Source organism: Ammospiza caudacuta, chromosome 18, assembly GCF_027887145.1.
Source record: "Ammospiza caudacuta isolate bAmmCau1 chromosome 18, bAmmCau1.pri, whole genome shotgun sequence".
Classification (NCBI taxonomy): domain Eukaryota; kingdom Metazoa; phylum Chordata; class Aves; order Passeriformes; family Passerellidae; genus Ammospiza; species Ammospiza caudacuta.
The window spans coordinates 13,614,951-13,631,711 of NC_080610.1; the positions used below are offsets into that span (position 1 = coordinate 13,614,951).

At 48.6% G+C, this 16,761-nt stretch overlaps 3 protein-coding genes across 4 annotated transcripts; 2 read left to right on the forward strand and 1 right to left on the reverse strand.

Moving 5' to 3' along the window:
• Positions 1-198: 198 nt before the first annotated feature.
• Positions 199-8,789, forward strand: KMT5A (lysine methyltransferase 5A). Of its 2 annotated transcripts, XM_058816572.1 has the most exons (8): positions 199-391; positions 700-794; positions 2,825-2,981; positions 3,793-4,006; positions 4,684-4,768; positions 5,114-5,173; positions 5,645-5,835; positions 6,567-8,789. In XM_058816572.1, the coding sequence occupies exons 1-8, from the start codon at positions 199-201 to the stop codon at positions 6,775-6,777; spliced, it is 1,206 nt and encodes a 401-aa protein (XP_058672555.1). In that variant the 3' UTR covers positions 6,778-8,789. The 2 variants fall into 2 exon arrangements, with proteins under 2 accessions (XP_058672555.1, XP_058672556.1); XM_058816573.1 differs by lacking the exon at positions 199-391 and having other exon boundaries at positions 598-794; positions 3,877-4,006.
• Positions 8,790-9,849: 1,060 nt separating this feature from the next.
• Positions 9,850-14,387, reverse strand: RILPL2 (Rab interacting lysosomal protein like 2). Its single transcript, XM_058816558.1, has 4 exons — positions 14,034-14,387; positions 13,025-13,176; positions 10,669-10,779; positions 9,850-10,196 (listed from the first exon to the last, which is right to left on the reverse strand). The coding sequence occupies exons 1-4, from the start codon at positions 14,385-14,387 to the stop codon at positions 10,172-10,174; spliced, it is 642 nt and encodes a 213-aa protein (XP_058672541.1). The 3' UTR covers positions 9,850-10,171.
• Positions 14,388-14,714: 327 nt separating this feature from the next.
• On the forward strand, positions 14,715-16,748 carry SNRNP35 (small nuclear ribonucleoprotein U11/U12 subunit 35). The gene has a single exon (XM_058816557.1). The coding sequence runs from the start codon at positions 15,063-15,065 to the stop codon at positions 15,858-15,860; it is 798 nt and encodes a 265-aa protein (XP_058672540.1). The 5' UTR covers positions 14,715-15,062; the 3' UTR covers positions 15,861-16,748.
• The last annotated feature ends 13 nt before the right edge of the window (positions 16,749-16,761 follow it).

Consider the following 16,761-nt stretch of genomic DNA (forward strand, 5'->3'; position numbering starts at 1 on the left):
CCCGAGGGTCCCGCTGCCGCCGCCGCGCGCTCCCACCCACATGGCGCGGCCCGGCCGGGGGAGGGGCGTTCCCTACCGGGCCGCCAATCAGAGCGCTCCGTGCCCTCGGCACGGACCAATCAGCGCCCAGGGAACGCACATTTAAACCCTGATCCCAGGAGCCGCGGTCACCGCGGTGTGACAGGGGGAGGGCGGGTAATGGCGGCTCGCGCCAATCAGAGGCCTGAGCGCGCTGATTGGCAGGAGGTTAAACCAATGGGGTTGCCAAGGGTAACGCGGCGTCTCCCTGCGGAGCGGTTGGCGGCGCCGGGGACTCCGCGGGGACAGTCGGGGCCGCCCGGCGCGGGGGCTCCGGGGCGCGGGGCGGCCGCTGCCGCCGCCATGGCCGGAGGTGCGCGGGGCGGAGCGGGCACGAGCGGAGCGGGGCCGGGGCGCGGCGGGGCCGGCGGGGCTGGGCCCGCTCGGCGCGGGGCATCTCCGCGGCGCGGAAGCTCCTCCTGGGAGGTGCGGGGAGCCGGGGCCGGCGGGACTCCTCCCCCGCGCGGTGTGCGCAGCTCGCCGGGAAGGGGCTGGGCCGCCGCGGCTCGCCCTGCCGCATCCAGCCCTTTAAACATGGCGCAGGCCGCGGCGGCCGGGCGATGACCGCGGGCGGCAGCGCCGGACATGGCTCAGGCGCCGATCTTCCCCCGTTGCTCCTAGGGAGGAACATGCCCAAGACCAGGGCGGGCGGCGCGGAGAAGGCAAGCCCCGAGAGCGCCGAGAGGAAGGGCCCGAGCCGCCCCCGGGCCGGCGGGGTAAGCAGTGCCCGGGCCTGGGCGGGCGGAGCGGGCGGGCGGCTCCGGGGTCTGCCGTGCCCTCCGCTTCCCCCCGGTGCGGGCGAGCCGGCGTGCGGGCTGTCCCGGGGAGCCGCGGGGCCCGGCCCTTCGGGAGCCCCTCAAATCGTTCAGAAATCCGTTAACTTTAAGTGCAGTCGGACTCTTTCCGCCTTTCCCTGTGCCCTTCCGCAGACAGGCACTAAGCTCGGCATTCCCTCCGTGCCATCTTCCCCGTCCTGTAGTTCTGTCACAGGCAGCTGGCCGGAGCTGTCTCTTTGCCTTTAACTCCCAATGGGAATAGTTGTGGCTATTGCATTAAATCCCGGAGCCCCTCTGCAGCCAGCCTTTCGTGTGTTTTGCTGCGCTGAGAAAATCTCGGCTCTCCGGGCTCTCAAGCCTGGCACAGACAAAGACGTGGCAGCGGCATCTCGGCAGCGCCAAGAGCGCAGCAGGCAGGGAGCTGGTAATGAAGGGGAGGAAGCTGTGCTGGAAAAAGAGTTCTTCGTTTCCTGTGCATGGTGTATTCAAAGCCTGAAGGCTCAGCTGGCAGGTGGACTGCAGTTCACTGCTTTGGGCTTTCTCCCAAAATGCCCGTATTTAAACTTCTTACTAAATCTTGACGACTTTGAAGCTCAGGGTTCATTGCTTGTATTTGTTAAAACTGAGTGTTTTCATTGTATTTCATGCTTTGAAGCCCTGGGTTTTCAATGAGCAAATTTTGCCTTTCATGGGCCTTTCAGAAATATCGGAGGTCAGGGAGTGTCCGTCTGATTTGCTTTTTCTGAGGCTGTTCCATTGTAATCTCAGACTTTAGTAGTTTATTTGTGGACTAAGGTTTGAGCCTTTAACTGGTCTGATTTTGTGTGAATTATGTTTATAGGAAGTTTGTTATTCATGACCACGTTAATTATTAAAATTATCCTATCTGTTGTATTGTCTACTTTGTTTACTTTTTCAGCGTCTGTGACTGAAATGCTGAGGTATTTGTTTAGTCAGCTATATTTGAGCTATCTTTTTTTAACTATTGGGACCCTTTGTTCCTTGCTTTTCTACAAAAATGGATGCATATTTTTGTTGTTTTAACTGGCATGCAATGTCTGAAAATTGCTTTTGGTTGAGTCAAACTATAGCCAAGAAAAACTCATTCTGCCCAAGCTGCATCTGTTTGTCCAGACACTGAGATTTCAGGGTTGGAATGTGCCTGACATGCCCTGCACAGGGAAGCACAGCCAGGTGGCAGGAGGCTGTGAAAGCAAAGGTGACAGGACTCCACTAATCTTTGCTGAATTTGACACTGCTCCCTGTTGGCATCTTGGGGCCTGAGCCAGGGAACAAACCCCGGGCTCTGTGGTGTCTGGCCATGCCAGAGGGCTTTGCCATTTTCCTGACTGGGCTTTGCATAGACTCTTTAATGGCCCTTTTTGCCATAAACAACATTTACACTTTATTTTTGTGTCATAAAATGGATAAAATATTGCACTGTTTATCTCCCATTTGCTGAGAGGTGTCACTCAAGGCAGGCTGTAAAACTGATTCCTGGGCTGCTCAGTTGAGCAAATAATTTGCTGCAACAACATTTGACACCTCCTGAGAGTAGTTGGGTAGCTCATACCTCTCTGGCTGAGAGCTCTCTACTGGGCCTGGGCAGTTTTTGCTGCACTATTCATATTTTTTTTGGCTTGTGCTCTTTGAGGCTGCCTTCCTCCCCAGGAGCTCAGGCTTGGGGTTTTTTTTAGCACCAAGTTCATACTGTGAAGCACAAGGGTGGAGGCTGGAGTTAGCTCTGACTACCCCATGCTGCCGTATTTTATTAGTTAATTCTCAGAGTGCTCAGCACTGTTATGTTTTCACTTAAAAATCACAACCTCAGTGAGGGTGATGCTTCAAACAGTGTAATTCCATCAGCAGAGTCACCTGTCAGCCCTGCTTGCTGCAGACTGTTGTGGGTGCCAGCTTGAGGTTCCTGGAATCTCTGTGCTGAACTGATTGTTTGTGTGGGTCTGTTTTAGGAGAATGTGTTTGTTGGTCAATCCAAAATCTACAGCTACCTGAATCCCAACAAAGCTCCTGGTGCTCGCCCCCCGCTTCAGGAGGAGAACTCGGTCATGTATCACGAGGTGAAATGTCAGGGCAAGACACTAAAGGAAACCTACAGGAAAGGAGCTGGTAAGATTGAGCTTGGGATTGCTTCTCTTGGTGCATGTGCTCCCACTGCCCCCAATTCTGACATTTTCATCAAGAAATAAAAGCAGTGAGGAGGAGCCCAAATTGTGGATGCTGAGTGCCAGGTTCACAGTGACTAGAAGTGGGAGTGTTCTGTAAGTTTATGAAGGGGAAGAAATCCCATCTGGCTTGTGTTTAAAGGTGCATTTAACAGCCTTGGTCATTTGTCAAAGCACTTTGATCAAACACTTTTACAAGCATGTATTCTCAGTCCCATTTGATGCAGGGACTGTCAGGCTTTCTGGAAACGTGGGGCCTTTAGTTCCTGATTTGGCTTCCCAGTTTTGACAAGGAAGTGAAGGTGGCTTTAGCTTGTCCCACTGCTGAGGCCTTGCAGCTGTGCTTCTTTTCTCCAGTGAGCCTCAAACATCTGTCTCAGCAGATGGGACTGTTAAACCTGATGATTTACTCCACATAAAAACGTTATTGAGCTTTAAACCACTCTCACCTCCCTCCGAGTCAGTTGTCTGAGGAGGAGGATGTGGTTGTATTGGGGTAGGATGCAAAAAACAAGTAAATGTTGGTTGTGGGGAGTGTAGATTTCTTGTCAGTGCTGCTCTTTAGCTGCCATGGATTTATCCTGGGTGGCATTGGCCACTTGGTACCAACATCTGCAGCTGCTGAGCCCAGCAGTGCAGGGTCACTGCTGTCCTTTCTGTCATTTGACAGAGCTCTGAACCCCTGGAATTCATTTAAAGCACTCATGTATAGTTGGCCCTAAGTTCAGAGCCTTACTCGATTTCCTTGTCACCAGGAAAAAAGAATGGTGGCAAAATAGTTGAAGGTGCTGTGAAACCAGAAGAGCAGAAGGATAAGGAAGGTGTGTGCAATCCTTCAGTGCCCTCTGATCAAAACCAAGAAACTCTGGAAAGCCAGAGGACTCCCCTGCCTGCAGACTGTGCTGAGGAGGCCAATGCAAAGCCAGCTCAGAAGAAGATGGTTAAAGCAAAACGAGGATCGAGGAAAAAGTAAGTGATTGGTGGAATTGTGAAAGGACAGCTCTTTGTTTTCTCAAGAATATCACGCTTTAAAAACCCTAAAACACCATCTAAGTACCTATTTTGCAGAGGACTTGTTTGTCTTCAAAGCAAGGTTAATGCTTCTATTAATGTTCTATTGTTCTATCAGAAGTGAAACATTTGCTGGTCACCTGTGAAAAAAAAAAAAAATTAATGAGCCATTAAGACCTACTTTCCTGTGGACAAATGGGAATGTATCTTGTCCGAAACAGAACAGTTGGAGGCTTCCTGGCTGAGCTGATACCCTTTCTCTTGGTATCAGAGTAATGTGACCTAACATTAATGAATTCCTTGCCAAGCAGTTTTCATGACCTAAATTTTCGAGTGCCTTCTGGCAAGGCACGCAGGGGGCCCCAGACTTGCAAAGTGACCTTCAGTTGATTTCTAACGACATCTCACTTGTATTGTTCAAGAATTAGTACTGGAGCAATGGAATTAGTGTGGGGAAGAAAAGGGATGCAGCTGTGGCTTGAAGCTGAGAGTACTGATAAAACCACTGATTCATACTGATCACCTTTCAACTTACCAAGCTCAAATAAAACATTCTTGCACATACCTTTGCTCTAACAGTGTAATTTAACAAACAGTCTGAAATGTGTGTGTGTTCTCTCTTTCTTCCTCCTTAGAACACAAGGAAGAACACCAAACCGAAAAGTAACAGATTATTACCCTGTTAGAAGAAGTTCCAGGAAGAGCAAATCTGAATTGGAGGTAGTGCTTCTTGTTAAAATGACATAACTTATAATGTGTCCGATTACCTGACAATTTGGGGAAGTGTGTAACTGTGGTTTCCATTCCAAATGCAAATAAAGTTGTGCACTTTAAGTATTATTAAGAACATGATTAAAATTTGGAAATGCTGGTCCAGTTTAGAGCAGAATCTAGCTGTTCATGTATTTGGGGAGGCAGAAATCTTTCTGCTGTTCAGTTTGCTGGAAATATGAGATGGTTTGGAACAATGGGTGTCATTGGTGGGTAATTTCCTTCCAGCTCTAGAAGAAGCTACAAAAGCTATCAACAATATTGTGGTTTTGTTTGTTCTTGTTTATTCTGCAGACTGAGGAAAGGAGGAAAATAGATGAGCTGATTACAAGTGGGAAGGAAGAAGGAATGAAGGTAACTGCAGTGCCAATCTAAGTAGTCATGTACTGTTTATTATACAGTATTTTGATGTTAATCTATTTAAACAGAGTAGCAGAACTCAGTCTGAGGACCCTGCAATTCTCTGAAAATTCAGGAAAACTGGAACACACAATCCTTCATTTTGTTGGTCTCTGAAGGATATGTCTGTGCAGCCTCAGTTAAAAATACTGAGGGGGCTTTAAGGTCTTTACACAAATACACTCCTAAGTTCTTTCATTGGAAGACTTTGTGTCCAGCTACCCAGTAACTCAGAGTGTGTCCCAAACTCATCCTGCATTTCTTCCACAGTGCCATGCACTGTGCCTCTACAGCTTTGTCTGCAGCACACACAAATTCCCTTTTGCAGCAGTTTTTTAATGACAAATCATTTCCTAGTAATCAGCATATCTGCAATGATGTAAATCAGCTGGGAAATGAGAAAGTGTTTTCTTTTCAACTCAACAGATTGATTATATTGATGGCAAAGGGAGAGGAGTAATTGCTACTAAACATTTTAATCGAGGAGAATTTGTGGTTGAGTATCACGGGGATCTCATCGAGATCACTGATGCCAAGAAACGAGAGGCTGTGTATGCTCAAGACCCATCCACAGGCTGCTACATGTACTATTTCCAGTACCTCAGCAAAACCTACTGGTAAGCTCAAGTTTCTATTGCTAGAGGCTTTGAATGCTGCTAATTCTTTCCTTGTTTTCATGAAAATTTTTTGTTTTAATGGGAACTGTGAATTATGAAATCTTTTGGAGCACTGATCCATGGTGTGAGAGCCTCCTATACATCTGGGCTATGAGGAATGGCAGGTGACTCACAGCCCTCTTCTTTGAAGTACAGCACAAGCTATGTGGAGAGTTGCTCTGCTTGGATGAGGCTTGGAGTTCTGCAGTGGTCTTCTGCCTAAATTCATCCTCTTGTAAAATGGACTCCTTTATCTGAGTTGCAAGGAGTTGGTTTGGAAAGCAGGATGGACAGACTTCCTGGAAGACAAACATTTCTTTCAACTTTGACTGGGTGTCCTTGTTGCTCTAGTCTCTGACACCCACTTCAGCCCAAGCTTTATGACTTTTTTCACATCTGGATTCCGCTATTCCTGGAAACAGGCAGCTCAAACAGTCCAAAGATTTCATTTTCTGGGTTTTGTACTAACTTAAAAATCTCCCAGAATTGTTTCTGTTTCCCTGCCTTGCCATATTATGGCTGCCTATTTAATCATGATTATTCTATAATGTAACATGATAATGTTCTGGTTCTCCTTAATTTTTCAAGACTCGTATGGATTCCTCCTTCTTTGTGTGATTTGCTCTTTGGGCTTTGCCCACAAGCTGCCCCAGTCCCAGGCACAATCCCACGTTCTGTTCTTGCTCTTTCAGTGTCGATGCTACGAAAGAAACGAATCGTCTGGGAAGGCTCATTAATCACAGCAAGTGTGGCAATTGTCAGACCAAGCTGCACGACATCGATGGCGTGCCTCATCTCATCCTCATCGCTTCCAGGGACATTAAGGCAGGTGAAGAACTGTTGTACGACTATGGAGACAGAAGCAAAGCTTCCATTGAAGCTCACCCGTGGCTGAAACACTAACTCATCTTCCTTGTTTTGGGGTTTTTATTTTTGGACTGAGTGTTCTACAAGGAGTCAGTGCATTTTTTTTTTCTGCCCTCACTTCCCTCAGCTTTCTTAGAGGATGCCTTATGGTCTTCCAAGCTCCTTAAAAACTGCCTTTTTGCTTTGCAGTATTTAAATACCTATTACACTTTTCCAGGCAGGCTTGAATAATTGATCTTAGATTGCCAAAACTTTTATATCATAAAAGGAAAACCCTTCTTACAATTCGAATGCTTCTGCATAGTAGTGACCAGTGCCACTTGAGCAGTGAAAGACTTGCACAGAAATTTAATCACTGGGGCTGTGCTTCTGCTTTTGCAAGGAAATCTCACACCCCACTTTGGGGTGCTGAGCTTGGCTTTATGACAGAAGTACTGCTGTACTCTGACTTGGTCATCCAGTGGCTTGACTGCCTGTCAGACTGCTTTTCACAGCCCAGTGCTGACAGGCTTCTCTGAGATGGATGCTACTGTCATTCTCAAATAATTTGTGGTAGGAATCCAGTTTCTCCTGTGTCATACATGCTGTTGGCAATGAACTTCAAATGCACTGGCACTGAGGGAAAAGGATGGTCAGATTGACTGCTTGCTTTGGAGAAATTCTTCCCAGCCAAATGAGGATAAATTTTGATAGACTGGGTTGATACTGATTACAGCTGTGAAGATAGAACTTCACAGTGAGAATTAATGTTTCACATTTACTTATTTTCTAAACTTTGAGAAGGTACCTTTTTTATAGTCGATGGCTGATTCTTGGAGGTGTCTCCCAGAGGATTTTAAAGAAGTAAAAACTCTCTCCAAAAGTTTTTTATATTACCTTCCTATGCTAATTAGCCACATCAGAAGCTATTTATTTACTGTGAATGCTTGAAGTAGAGCATAGTGGTTCCAAAAATAGGAGTCATCTTCATATGCAGCTTCAAACTAGTGATGGAGTTCATGCAGTGAAGAAAGCAGATTCCTTATTGCCTGGTCCTGTAGGTCTGTCCAGCACAGTCTGGTCCCACTGTCTCACACGGGAGTCGAGCTCTTGGCATCTCGTGGATGTTTGGATGTTTCTGTTGGAGAGCCAAATCTGGGATATAGGCAGGCAATACAATGCAGGTCCTTTATGTTAAAGAGGAATTCTTACCAGTTGGAATTTTTGCCAAGGCAGGCTTGGCATGTGTGTAGATGAAAATGGCTGTGAGCCGTCAGCCACGCTTGCTGCTGGAAGATGTCAGCAAGGGATCTGTGGCTCTGTTAATGTCTTCTATTCCTCATGTCTTGAAGGCTGCTGCTGTTCCAGCTGAATGCCCTCTAGACAATCTTATGCTTGCCTATGTGATAGGTCAGATAGCAACAACATCCTGGTTGTGTGCTCCAGCAGCAAGAGAGATGGCTTAGTGATGTATTTTTTAAATTAAAAACTTGAAGACAATGTCTCTGTAAAATAAAGAATATATTTATTATTGATGAAACGGCTGCTATACTACCTGTCTCCATTGCAGTTTTATGAGCATTTTGAAAGAAAGCTGTGAAAATCACTAGCTATTAAATGCTTTATATTATTTACTGCTTCACACAAGGCAAACTCGTCAGAGCAAGCCTGGGTGTTTTCCCATTTCTGAAGAATTAACTGGAGACCTGTTCCATTACATGTACTGAGTTTCAGGTAAGCCTCGTTGGCCAACTTGTCTGAGTTGGCACTGATTTTTCTCTGGTCTCAGTAACAGAGACCTCAGCTATGTGTAAAGTGTCCTGTTAAACTAGAGCACTTCCCTTAAGTCAAAATTGGAATAAATTTTTTTAATTTTATTTAAACATCTATGTGTTCTCTATCAGGTTGAATAGCTTAAAACCTCTGTACTTCAGCATCACTTTTGTAAACAAGAAAGGGGAAAGATCTCCCTTGTTTTACACAAAAAGAAAATGTCTTCTCTGAAAGCTTAACTGGTAATTGAGTAGCACTGCGTTGGAGGATGGAAATAAAGCTCATGTTGCACTGCATCTGTATCCTTTACTTTTCTAGGAACACATACAGAGATCTAGAGCTCTATCTCAGTGTACTTCTCACAGGAATGTGACATTTGGGTGTTTATCTCTGTGCCTCACAGAAAGGCTTCATCTTCTAACAAAGTGTCACAGGGAAAGACACCCTTGGGTTGGGAGCTAAACTGCTTTTTTGAAGGAGATTGGAAAATACATCCCTGGATAAAGCATGGAAGAGGATGGAATTCAGATCTTAAGCTCAGAGGTGCATCCTGGCTGTTGCTCATTGTTTCTTGTTTCATTTTTCTGTGCACAAATCCTCTGCTCAGGCTGTGCAGTAACTGCCTTCCCTGCTGCCATGCTCTAGAAAATACACAACGAGGCCATGGCCAAGGCTTATTGATATTTTGAAGATGGCAGAAGGACTGCAGTGGTTCTGTGCCCTGGCTGAAGCAGCTGTGGTGTGGCCTTGCTAACAGAGTTGTTCCTGACCTCTGAGGAAGGCTGCAGCTCGGCCTTGTGCTCAGCCACATCCACACCGTGCAGCTGATGTGTGAAGTGCCCTACATTCTTCATGCTGCCAGAGTAGGAGAGGGAATCAAAAGACTTCAGAGGCTGCTTTTATTTCTGAAGAGAGTAAGATCACAGTTTGATACCTGTCACTGCTTCTTTTATGTCTGTTCAGACTTCTGCTCTGGATATTCTACCTTTCTAAATGGAGAACCTAATTGGTGTCTTTCAAGCTTCTTTCCCCACTCCTCTGTTTGCCCTATATGCTTCCACTGGTGCTAAATCTCATTACTGGGGCCAATACACAGCTTGTGGCAGGTGATTGAAAGAACAGAGCTTATGCAAAACACAACTCTCTACCACAGGAGACCTTCAGCTGTCAGAAATGAAATGTTTGGTGCATCTGTTCCTGCACCTCAGCCCTTCATGTGGGCAGAGCCCAATTGCAGCAGCTTTTCCTGCTTTGCTGTGCTTTCCTCCACTGTTCATCTCACCCCCGAACAACCACTTGTGAATGGCAGGTCTCTGTTATCTTCCTCTTACAAAATCATTTGGGCTGAATGTTCTGATAGCTGGACAGGATAAGTATGCTGTAGTACAGATCATCACAGACTCTTTTAGTAAGAATCAACCCCAACTTTATACAAACATTTTATTTTCTACGTGTGGATAACGTCTGACAGTAAGAAATACAAAAAGTGTCTGTTTCAAACAGTTTCTGAAAAAGCAGAGTAAAATCTATTCTGAAAGAATATTATACAACGTGATTTTAATGAGATTGCTCATTCTCTACAGTAGGAGTGATGCTGCTGCTTCCAATCATTGTCTTTCCCAAGGCCTCTGAGGCTCATCAGTGCCATTCTCACCAGCAGCAAAGTCCTTGAGGATGCTCATTTTCCATGTTTAAAAGAAAACCTAAAAAAGAGAGAAATCAATAGCAGAAAGAAAACAATAATGTAGAACTGGAAAACAAGGAACAGGCAGGAGGCTGGCCCTGTCACTGTGCTATTTTGGGGGACTTTAGGGATAGACCCTGAGCTTGTGGGTTTTGTGTACAATGTAGGCAAAGCCTGGGGCCAGCTGGGGTGCTCCCACAGCACGGCCCTGAGGGGCTGGCAGGGGAGGAAAGCATTGAATCATTTTGCTCAGGAGTCTTGTTTTTCCTAGGAAAAAAATGACTCCCTGCTTGCCTGGGTGGAGGTGGCTTTCCTGTGCAGTGCTTTTTCCCCAGGAAGAGATTGCTTTATCAGGTTTTTAACTTTACATGGAGAGCAGAAAACAATATCCAGCCAACTAGGCTAAAGTTCAGCATCCACCCTGGATTCACTGTGTGAGGAGCGGGCCATATTCTCACAAATTCTGCCCCAAAAGCTGCAGACAAACTTACAACCGTTTGATGATTGTCTTCTCTTCACTGTCCTTTCTGGTGCCAGTACTGCTGCCACTGGCTGCTTTTTCCAGTTCTTCTGTTTGGTCCCTTTTCTGTGAGATGATCCCACTGGGAAAAGAAATGGTTTTGTTTATTTTTTGTGCAGAGTGTGACAGTGCATGAGTTGAACTTCTCACTGGACATGGGTGAATGAGTGTTCACAGGACAGGGATGGCAGCCCAGCCTCTTCCTTGTACTGAACTGAAAATAATGAATTCTTGTCCCTAAATACAGCAATGTAATGGTGCCAGGGTTATGCTTTAATGAGAACACTAAAAAAGTAACAAGCTGACTTCTCCACAGAGAAAAAATGGCAAATCATAATGGGGGTGAAAGGGAAGTGTAATCACACTTGGATTTGTGCAGAAGTCCAAGGGTGAGAGGAGGGTGCAGACACAAATGGTGAACTTCTGCAGGGGTGGATGTGTGGTACCTCCAGCGCAGCCACCCAGGCTCACACCAGGCCTGGCAACAGATGGGAGGTTCCCAGCTCCCCTGCAAGGCAGCTGCCTGTTCCTCTTTCCACCCTACAGAGGAGAGAAGAAAGGCTTTGCCTCAGCTCTAGGTTTTGCCATTCTCACTTTGGTCAGGAGCTGTAACCACCTACTCCAGGCAGCAGTTTCGCTTTGACCAAAGGGTGTTTTCCCTGCCTGGAACAGGGTGAGATTTTCCCAGCCTGCACACTCAGTGTTTTCACAGCATGTCCTGAGCTGACCTCAGTCATTTGGAGAGCTCAGTGGATCAAAGCCTGTGACTGCAGTAGCTGCAGGCGAAGAGTGGCCAAACAACACTCAACTGGACTCAGAAATAAAAACACAGAGCAGTTAAAAACTGGTGTGACACCAGGCACGGGGTGATTCTGAGGCAGACTCTCCTCTTGGATAAATGAGACAATGAGCTGTTGGTGACACTGCAGAGCTCTAACATCTGCATGGTAACTTCTACCCAGAAATCATGATGAAAAATGCAGCCCCCAAACACCACCAGTCACTTTGAGCCAGTCTCTGAGATGTTTGTTACCTTGTGTTATGCAGAGCTTATTTCCACTGTGTACAAGGCCTTTTAGAACATAGATTTATCCTCTTCTCCCGCACAATTACTCTTTACTACAATTACAATTAGGATTTTATGTGACTGTTTAGAGGGAAAATGGGTTTTGGCTTAAGCTGTAACACTGTATGAGGAGATAACCTCACAAATTACTCGACATGAAAAGCAGCCCTGGCCTGTTCCTGGTGCACAGCACTGTGACTCAGATCACTAAAAACCTGAAAACATTCCCATTGTTACATTTTTAACTTGGTCTGTACTAAACTGTGTAACAGCTGGGAAATCAAAGCAAAAAGCCATTGCACTGCTGCACAGCAAAGCAGCCAGCTGAGCTGGAGCAGTGCTGTCAGGCAGTTTGTAAAATCTTGGATTTAGGTGTAACTTCTTGGCTTAACCTGCCTGTTACAGACAAAGCAAAGGGCAGGCTCTCTGTTTCCAGGAGGGTGCTGCTGAGACATCCCAAGTGAAATCTAATGTGCTCACACAGTTTGTGTCTAGATTAAGAAGAAATTTCTTGACCCAAAGAGTTTATAATCCAACCTAAGGAAAGGGAGCAGAGGTTGGGAAGGAGAGCCTTTGGGGTGAATGAATTTGTAGCACCAAGATCGAGACCCTTCCCACATCCCACTCTGACTCACACTGACTCTCCCTTCAGGAAAGACCAAACCCTTCTCTGAAATCACTTGCTCTGCACAGTTCAAGGGCCTTACACAACACTCTGTTGGCAGTCTTAAAAACCCCACAGCTTATCATGAATGATGAAAGAGCTCAATATTCTGTTTCTAGATCAGTGCCTCACCCCCGTGGGAGTGAAGGACCGGAGATCAACCAGCGTTGTGCTGCAGGAGGAAGGAAAGTTTGACTGAAGCTGAGCTGGAAACCCCCCCGTGCTCTTTGGTATGTAGTGTGGCTTTAGACACTGTGTGTGCAGCTGCTGTGACTGCACAGATGAATTCCTGTGCAGGAAAATCCAGCCTGGATGTGGAGTGGGAGTAACTCTGTGTAGGCTGAGAGTGGGACAATGATGGGAATGGGCTGGGAACTGTGCAGAGGAAAAGGGAGTTTGCTTTTCAAATCGTGTTGCACAGAGACTTCATTGTTCCCCCATTTTTCTTTGTTCATTTGTATGCTCTGGGGAGCACAGGGGTCACTTACATATCTGGACAATGCCTATCCTGACCTAGGGGCTCAAACTTTCCAGACTCTCAACTGATATGCTTCATGAAGTACTTGTTATTAGTTCTCTGCTGACTTCAAGCTTTACCTCTTATAGCACTGTAGCTCCTCTTGCACCACCAGAAGCTGAGCTTTCAGCTGGTTCCTCTCTTGCAATACATCCCGGAGCTCCTGTAACGTGAACCGGGGCCGGTTGGGGTCTGTGAGGTCTATCACCATTTGATCTGGTCCAAGGCTGGGCTGTAAGATAAACAGGGGTGGATCTTGTAACCTCTCAACTCAGCATTCAGCGAGTAAAATATCTGGGTTTTATAAATATGAAATTGGTATGAATTCATCACAATCCTGATTATTATTTTCCCAAGCAGTTAATTATAGTTCTTCATATTTCTGTATTCCCTTAGTGACTGTGTTCCCCAGCCAAGTACAGGCCACAACTGTGACAAGCTCTGACCACAGTTAAAAGCAAAGTCTCTGTCCCAAAGAGTTTGCAATTTAGTTGTCAAGAAGATGCTTTTATCAGATTGTTCTCAGATGATGAGTGAGGCTGAGCCATCTAATGCCACACCAAAATTCCGTGTCAAAGAAAGGTGAGACCTGAACTCGCCTTATTTGATTAAAAACCTTTGAAGTAATCAAGGCATCCATTTCCCTCACAGGGGGTAACAAAGCCTCAGTGTTTGCATACAGTTGTTTCTATGGGATCGGTGCAGTGCAAGAGCTGAACACGGTAGGTTTGTACTCTGAACTTTGTGTGTGACTGACCCAACTTTGCTGGGTCAGCCACTGCAGTGAAACTGGAGCGAGGAATCCACAGCACTGCGATCCTAACCACCCCCAAAAGAAAGAGCTTCAAGGCTTTCATGGCCAAAGACGGGAAGTGACTTTGTGAGACTCGTCCTGCTGACACAAAAGAGACCACAAGTATCGGCCGGCCCATCTGGTGTGGTTCTGGGTGCGCTCTGCGACCCGCGCGTGGTGTTCCCGTGCTGGGGAAGGAGCCCGTGTCCCGTGTGCCCCGGCCGTGTTCTGTGTGCCCGGCCGAGTCCCCTGTGTCCCAGCCGTGTTCTGTGTGCCCGGTCGAGTCCCGCACCCACCTGCGGGTCGCTCCCTCGGGCCGCCGCCCGCAGCTGCTCGAGCTCCCGCCGGAGGCTGTCCCGCTCCCGCCGCAGCTGCTCCTCGGTCACGCTGCTCTCGCTCACCAGCGCCTCCAGCATCTCCAGCACCCGGACGATCCTGAACTGCAGCCGGGCGCGGGCGGCGGGCAGCTGCGGCCCGGCGCGGAGCTGCAGCAGGTCCCGGCCCACCACGGAGGAGATGTCGTACACATCCGCGGCCGTCAGCTGGAACGGGCTCTTCTCCAGAGCGCTCTCCGGGCCGCCATCCTCCTCATCCTCATCCTCCTCCTCCTCCTCCTCCAGCTCCTCCTCCCCGTCCCGGCCCCGCTCCATGCCCGCCGCACCCCGGCGCTCCCTCCCTCCCAGCGGGGTCGGGCGGCGCTGCCGGCGAGGCCGCGGGCGGAGCGGCCCCTCCCGCCCCCGGCGCTCTCATAGCGGCGGCCGCGGCCTCGCGCCGCTTCCCGCCCTGCCCCTTCCCCTGAGGAGGCACCGCCCGCGCTCCGCTGCCGGTACGGGACGGGGGGGGCTCTCCGGCAGCTCCGGAAGCGGCACCGAGGCGGGTGAACGCATCGGCCTTTCCGCAGCGCCACGTCCGCCTCGGCGGCTCGGGGAGCGGGGCGGGGGGACTGGCGGGCTCCGGGAGCGGGGAAAGGGGCTCAGATCGACCCCGGCGGGAGCGGCTGCGGCTCCTCCGGGCCGGCGGATCGGCCTCTGCCCGCCGGGAGAGCCGCGTCCCCGCCGGGAGCGGGGCTGAGAGGCCTCCTCGGCCGGGCGCGGGGCAAGGCCCGGGCCCCTCAGGCCGGGGTAGGCCAGGGGAGGATGCGGCTCCGGGACGCGGCTCTGTCCCGGCATGTGCCCTCAAACAACAGCGACACGGCTGATTCAATTTCGTGTGGCATACTCTGGGAGATTTTCGGATGAACACAGTGCAGCGGTGCTGGAAGCGATTCTTGCCCGGGCTGTTCTGACCCAGCCTTGAGCCTGTGCCTGTGTTCTCCCCCCCAGACAATGGCTGACTGGGCCCCCATAGCGAAGGAGTACGATCCCCTCAAGGCTGGCAGCATCGATGGCACGGACGAGGAGCCCCACGACCGGGCCATATGGCGGGCCATGCTGGCACGGTACGTACCCAACAAGGGCGTCACGGGAGATCCTCACCTCACCCTCTTCGTGGCGAGGCTCAACCTTCAGACCACAGAAGAGAAGTTAAAGGAGGTTTTTTCCCGCTATGGAGACATCAGGAAGATCCGTCTGGTTCGAGACCTGGTCACGGGATTTTCCAAGGGTTATGCGTTTATTGAGTACAAAGAGGAGCGCGCGCTGCTGAAGGCCCACAGAGATGCCAACAGGCTGGTCATCGACCAACATGAGATCTTTGTGGACTTTGAACTGGAAAGAACTCTCAAAGGATGGATTCCCCGGAGGCTTGGGGGTGGGTTTGGAGGCAAGAAAGAATCCGGGCAGCTGCGCTTCGGAGGACGGGACAGACCTTTCCGAAAGCCCATCAATTTGCCAAACGTGAAAAATGATTTCTATGGAGAAGGATCATCAGAGAAAAGAAACTGGTCTCGTGAGGGAACGAGGGACTGGAGAACCAGGGACCGGGACCACGAGAGGAGCAGGGACAAACGCTGGCCAGAAAGGGAGAGGTCCTGGGCTTGGGGTGACAGCGAGAGAGACAGAGACTCCAAAGAGGAGAGGAGCAGGGGGAGGGAGAGGAAGGACAGAGACAGGAAGGACAGGGATAGGGACCGGAGCAGGGACAGAGATACCAAGAAGCAAAGAGATGATGATAAGCATCGATAGGTGATTGTGCTTTGTCCTTGGGGTGTGTGACTGACCCTTGTGGCATCTCAGGGCTGTGACAGCATTCCCAGAACAAGCTGTGGTGTTGCCACCTTGTGCCTGTGACTGTGCTGTCAGCAGCTCTCTGTAGTTTGGTTCCTACTGCAGTTCGGATGTGTGTTGAATTGTTCTTTAGAGAAAATAAACTTTTGTATTTATGTTTTTGAACTGGTGAGTGCTGTAAGAAATGCACCGTGTGTACTGGCATCCCACTGAGATGAGCACACAGCTTTGGCTGCCTGAATGAGGAGTTATCCATGTGCCAGGTGTCCATATATTTGTTATGAAACAGTCCCATGCTGGAGACACAGGAATGGAAATAGCAAAAAACTTCTGAAACTTCTGTGCCCCAAAACAGAAGCTGATGGGAAGTGGCTTCATTTTTGTGAAGACACTGGGACAGGTAGAACCTTTATTTATACTGTGTCATTAACTAGTTCTGCCAGGTGAGAGAGAAACATGGAACCAGTCCACTGTCTGTGACACGGGAGGATGAAACTCCTTTGTACAGAGGAATGTGCACCGCGGGACAGGAAGCACGTCAGAAAATGCCTCATGTTCCTGACGAATCCATGGACAGTCACTGAGGGAGGGTGTCATGGGTAAATGTGGTTGCACCCACTCTGTCCTCACCCTGCTACACAGGGTTTAAATCCATTCTGGAAACTGGGCTTGTGCTGGTTGTAGCTGAATAGGGAAAAAGGACAAAACATCTTTTTCAGGGCTAGGATGTGTAAATACAGACACACCTCTTCCATTAAGGAGCTTACAGTACTTTCTAGAAAAGGCTCTGTCATGTTCTTTGTCATCATAAGCCATTCCTAAATATATAATGTATTTTAAATTGTATTTCATCAGTCTT

Coding starts and splice junctions, on each gene's coding strand:
- KMT5A (XM_058816572.1), top strand. CDS start 199: ATGGCGGCTCGCGCCAATCAGAGGCCTGAGCGCGCTGATTGGCAGGAG. Junction 4,007..4,683: donor AAACGAGGATCGAGGAAAAA/GTAAGTGATTGG, acceptor CTTCCTCCTTAG/AACACAAGGAAGAACACCAA. Junction 5,836..6,566: donor TACCTCAGCAAAACCTACTG/GTAAGCTCAAGT, acceptor TTGCTCTTTCAG/TGTCGATGCTACGAAAGAAA.
- RILPL2 (XM_058816558.1), bottom strand. CDS start 14,387: ATGGAGCGGGGCCGGGACGGGGAGGAGGAGCTGGAGGAGGAGGAGGAG. Junction 10,780..13,024: donor GAGCTACAGTGCTATAAGAG/GTAAAGCTTGAA, acceptor TTCTTTTCCCAG/TGGGATCATCTCACAGAAAA. Junction 10,197..10,668: donor AAGACAATCATCAAACGGTT/GTAAGTTTGTCT, acceptor TCTCTTTTTTAG/GTTTTCTTTTAAACATGGAA.
- SNRNP35 (XM_058816557.1), top strand. CDS start 15,063: ATGGCTGACTGGGCCCCCATAGCGAAGGAGTACGATCCCCTCAAGGCT.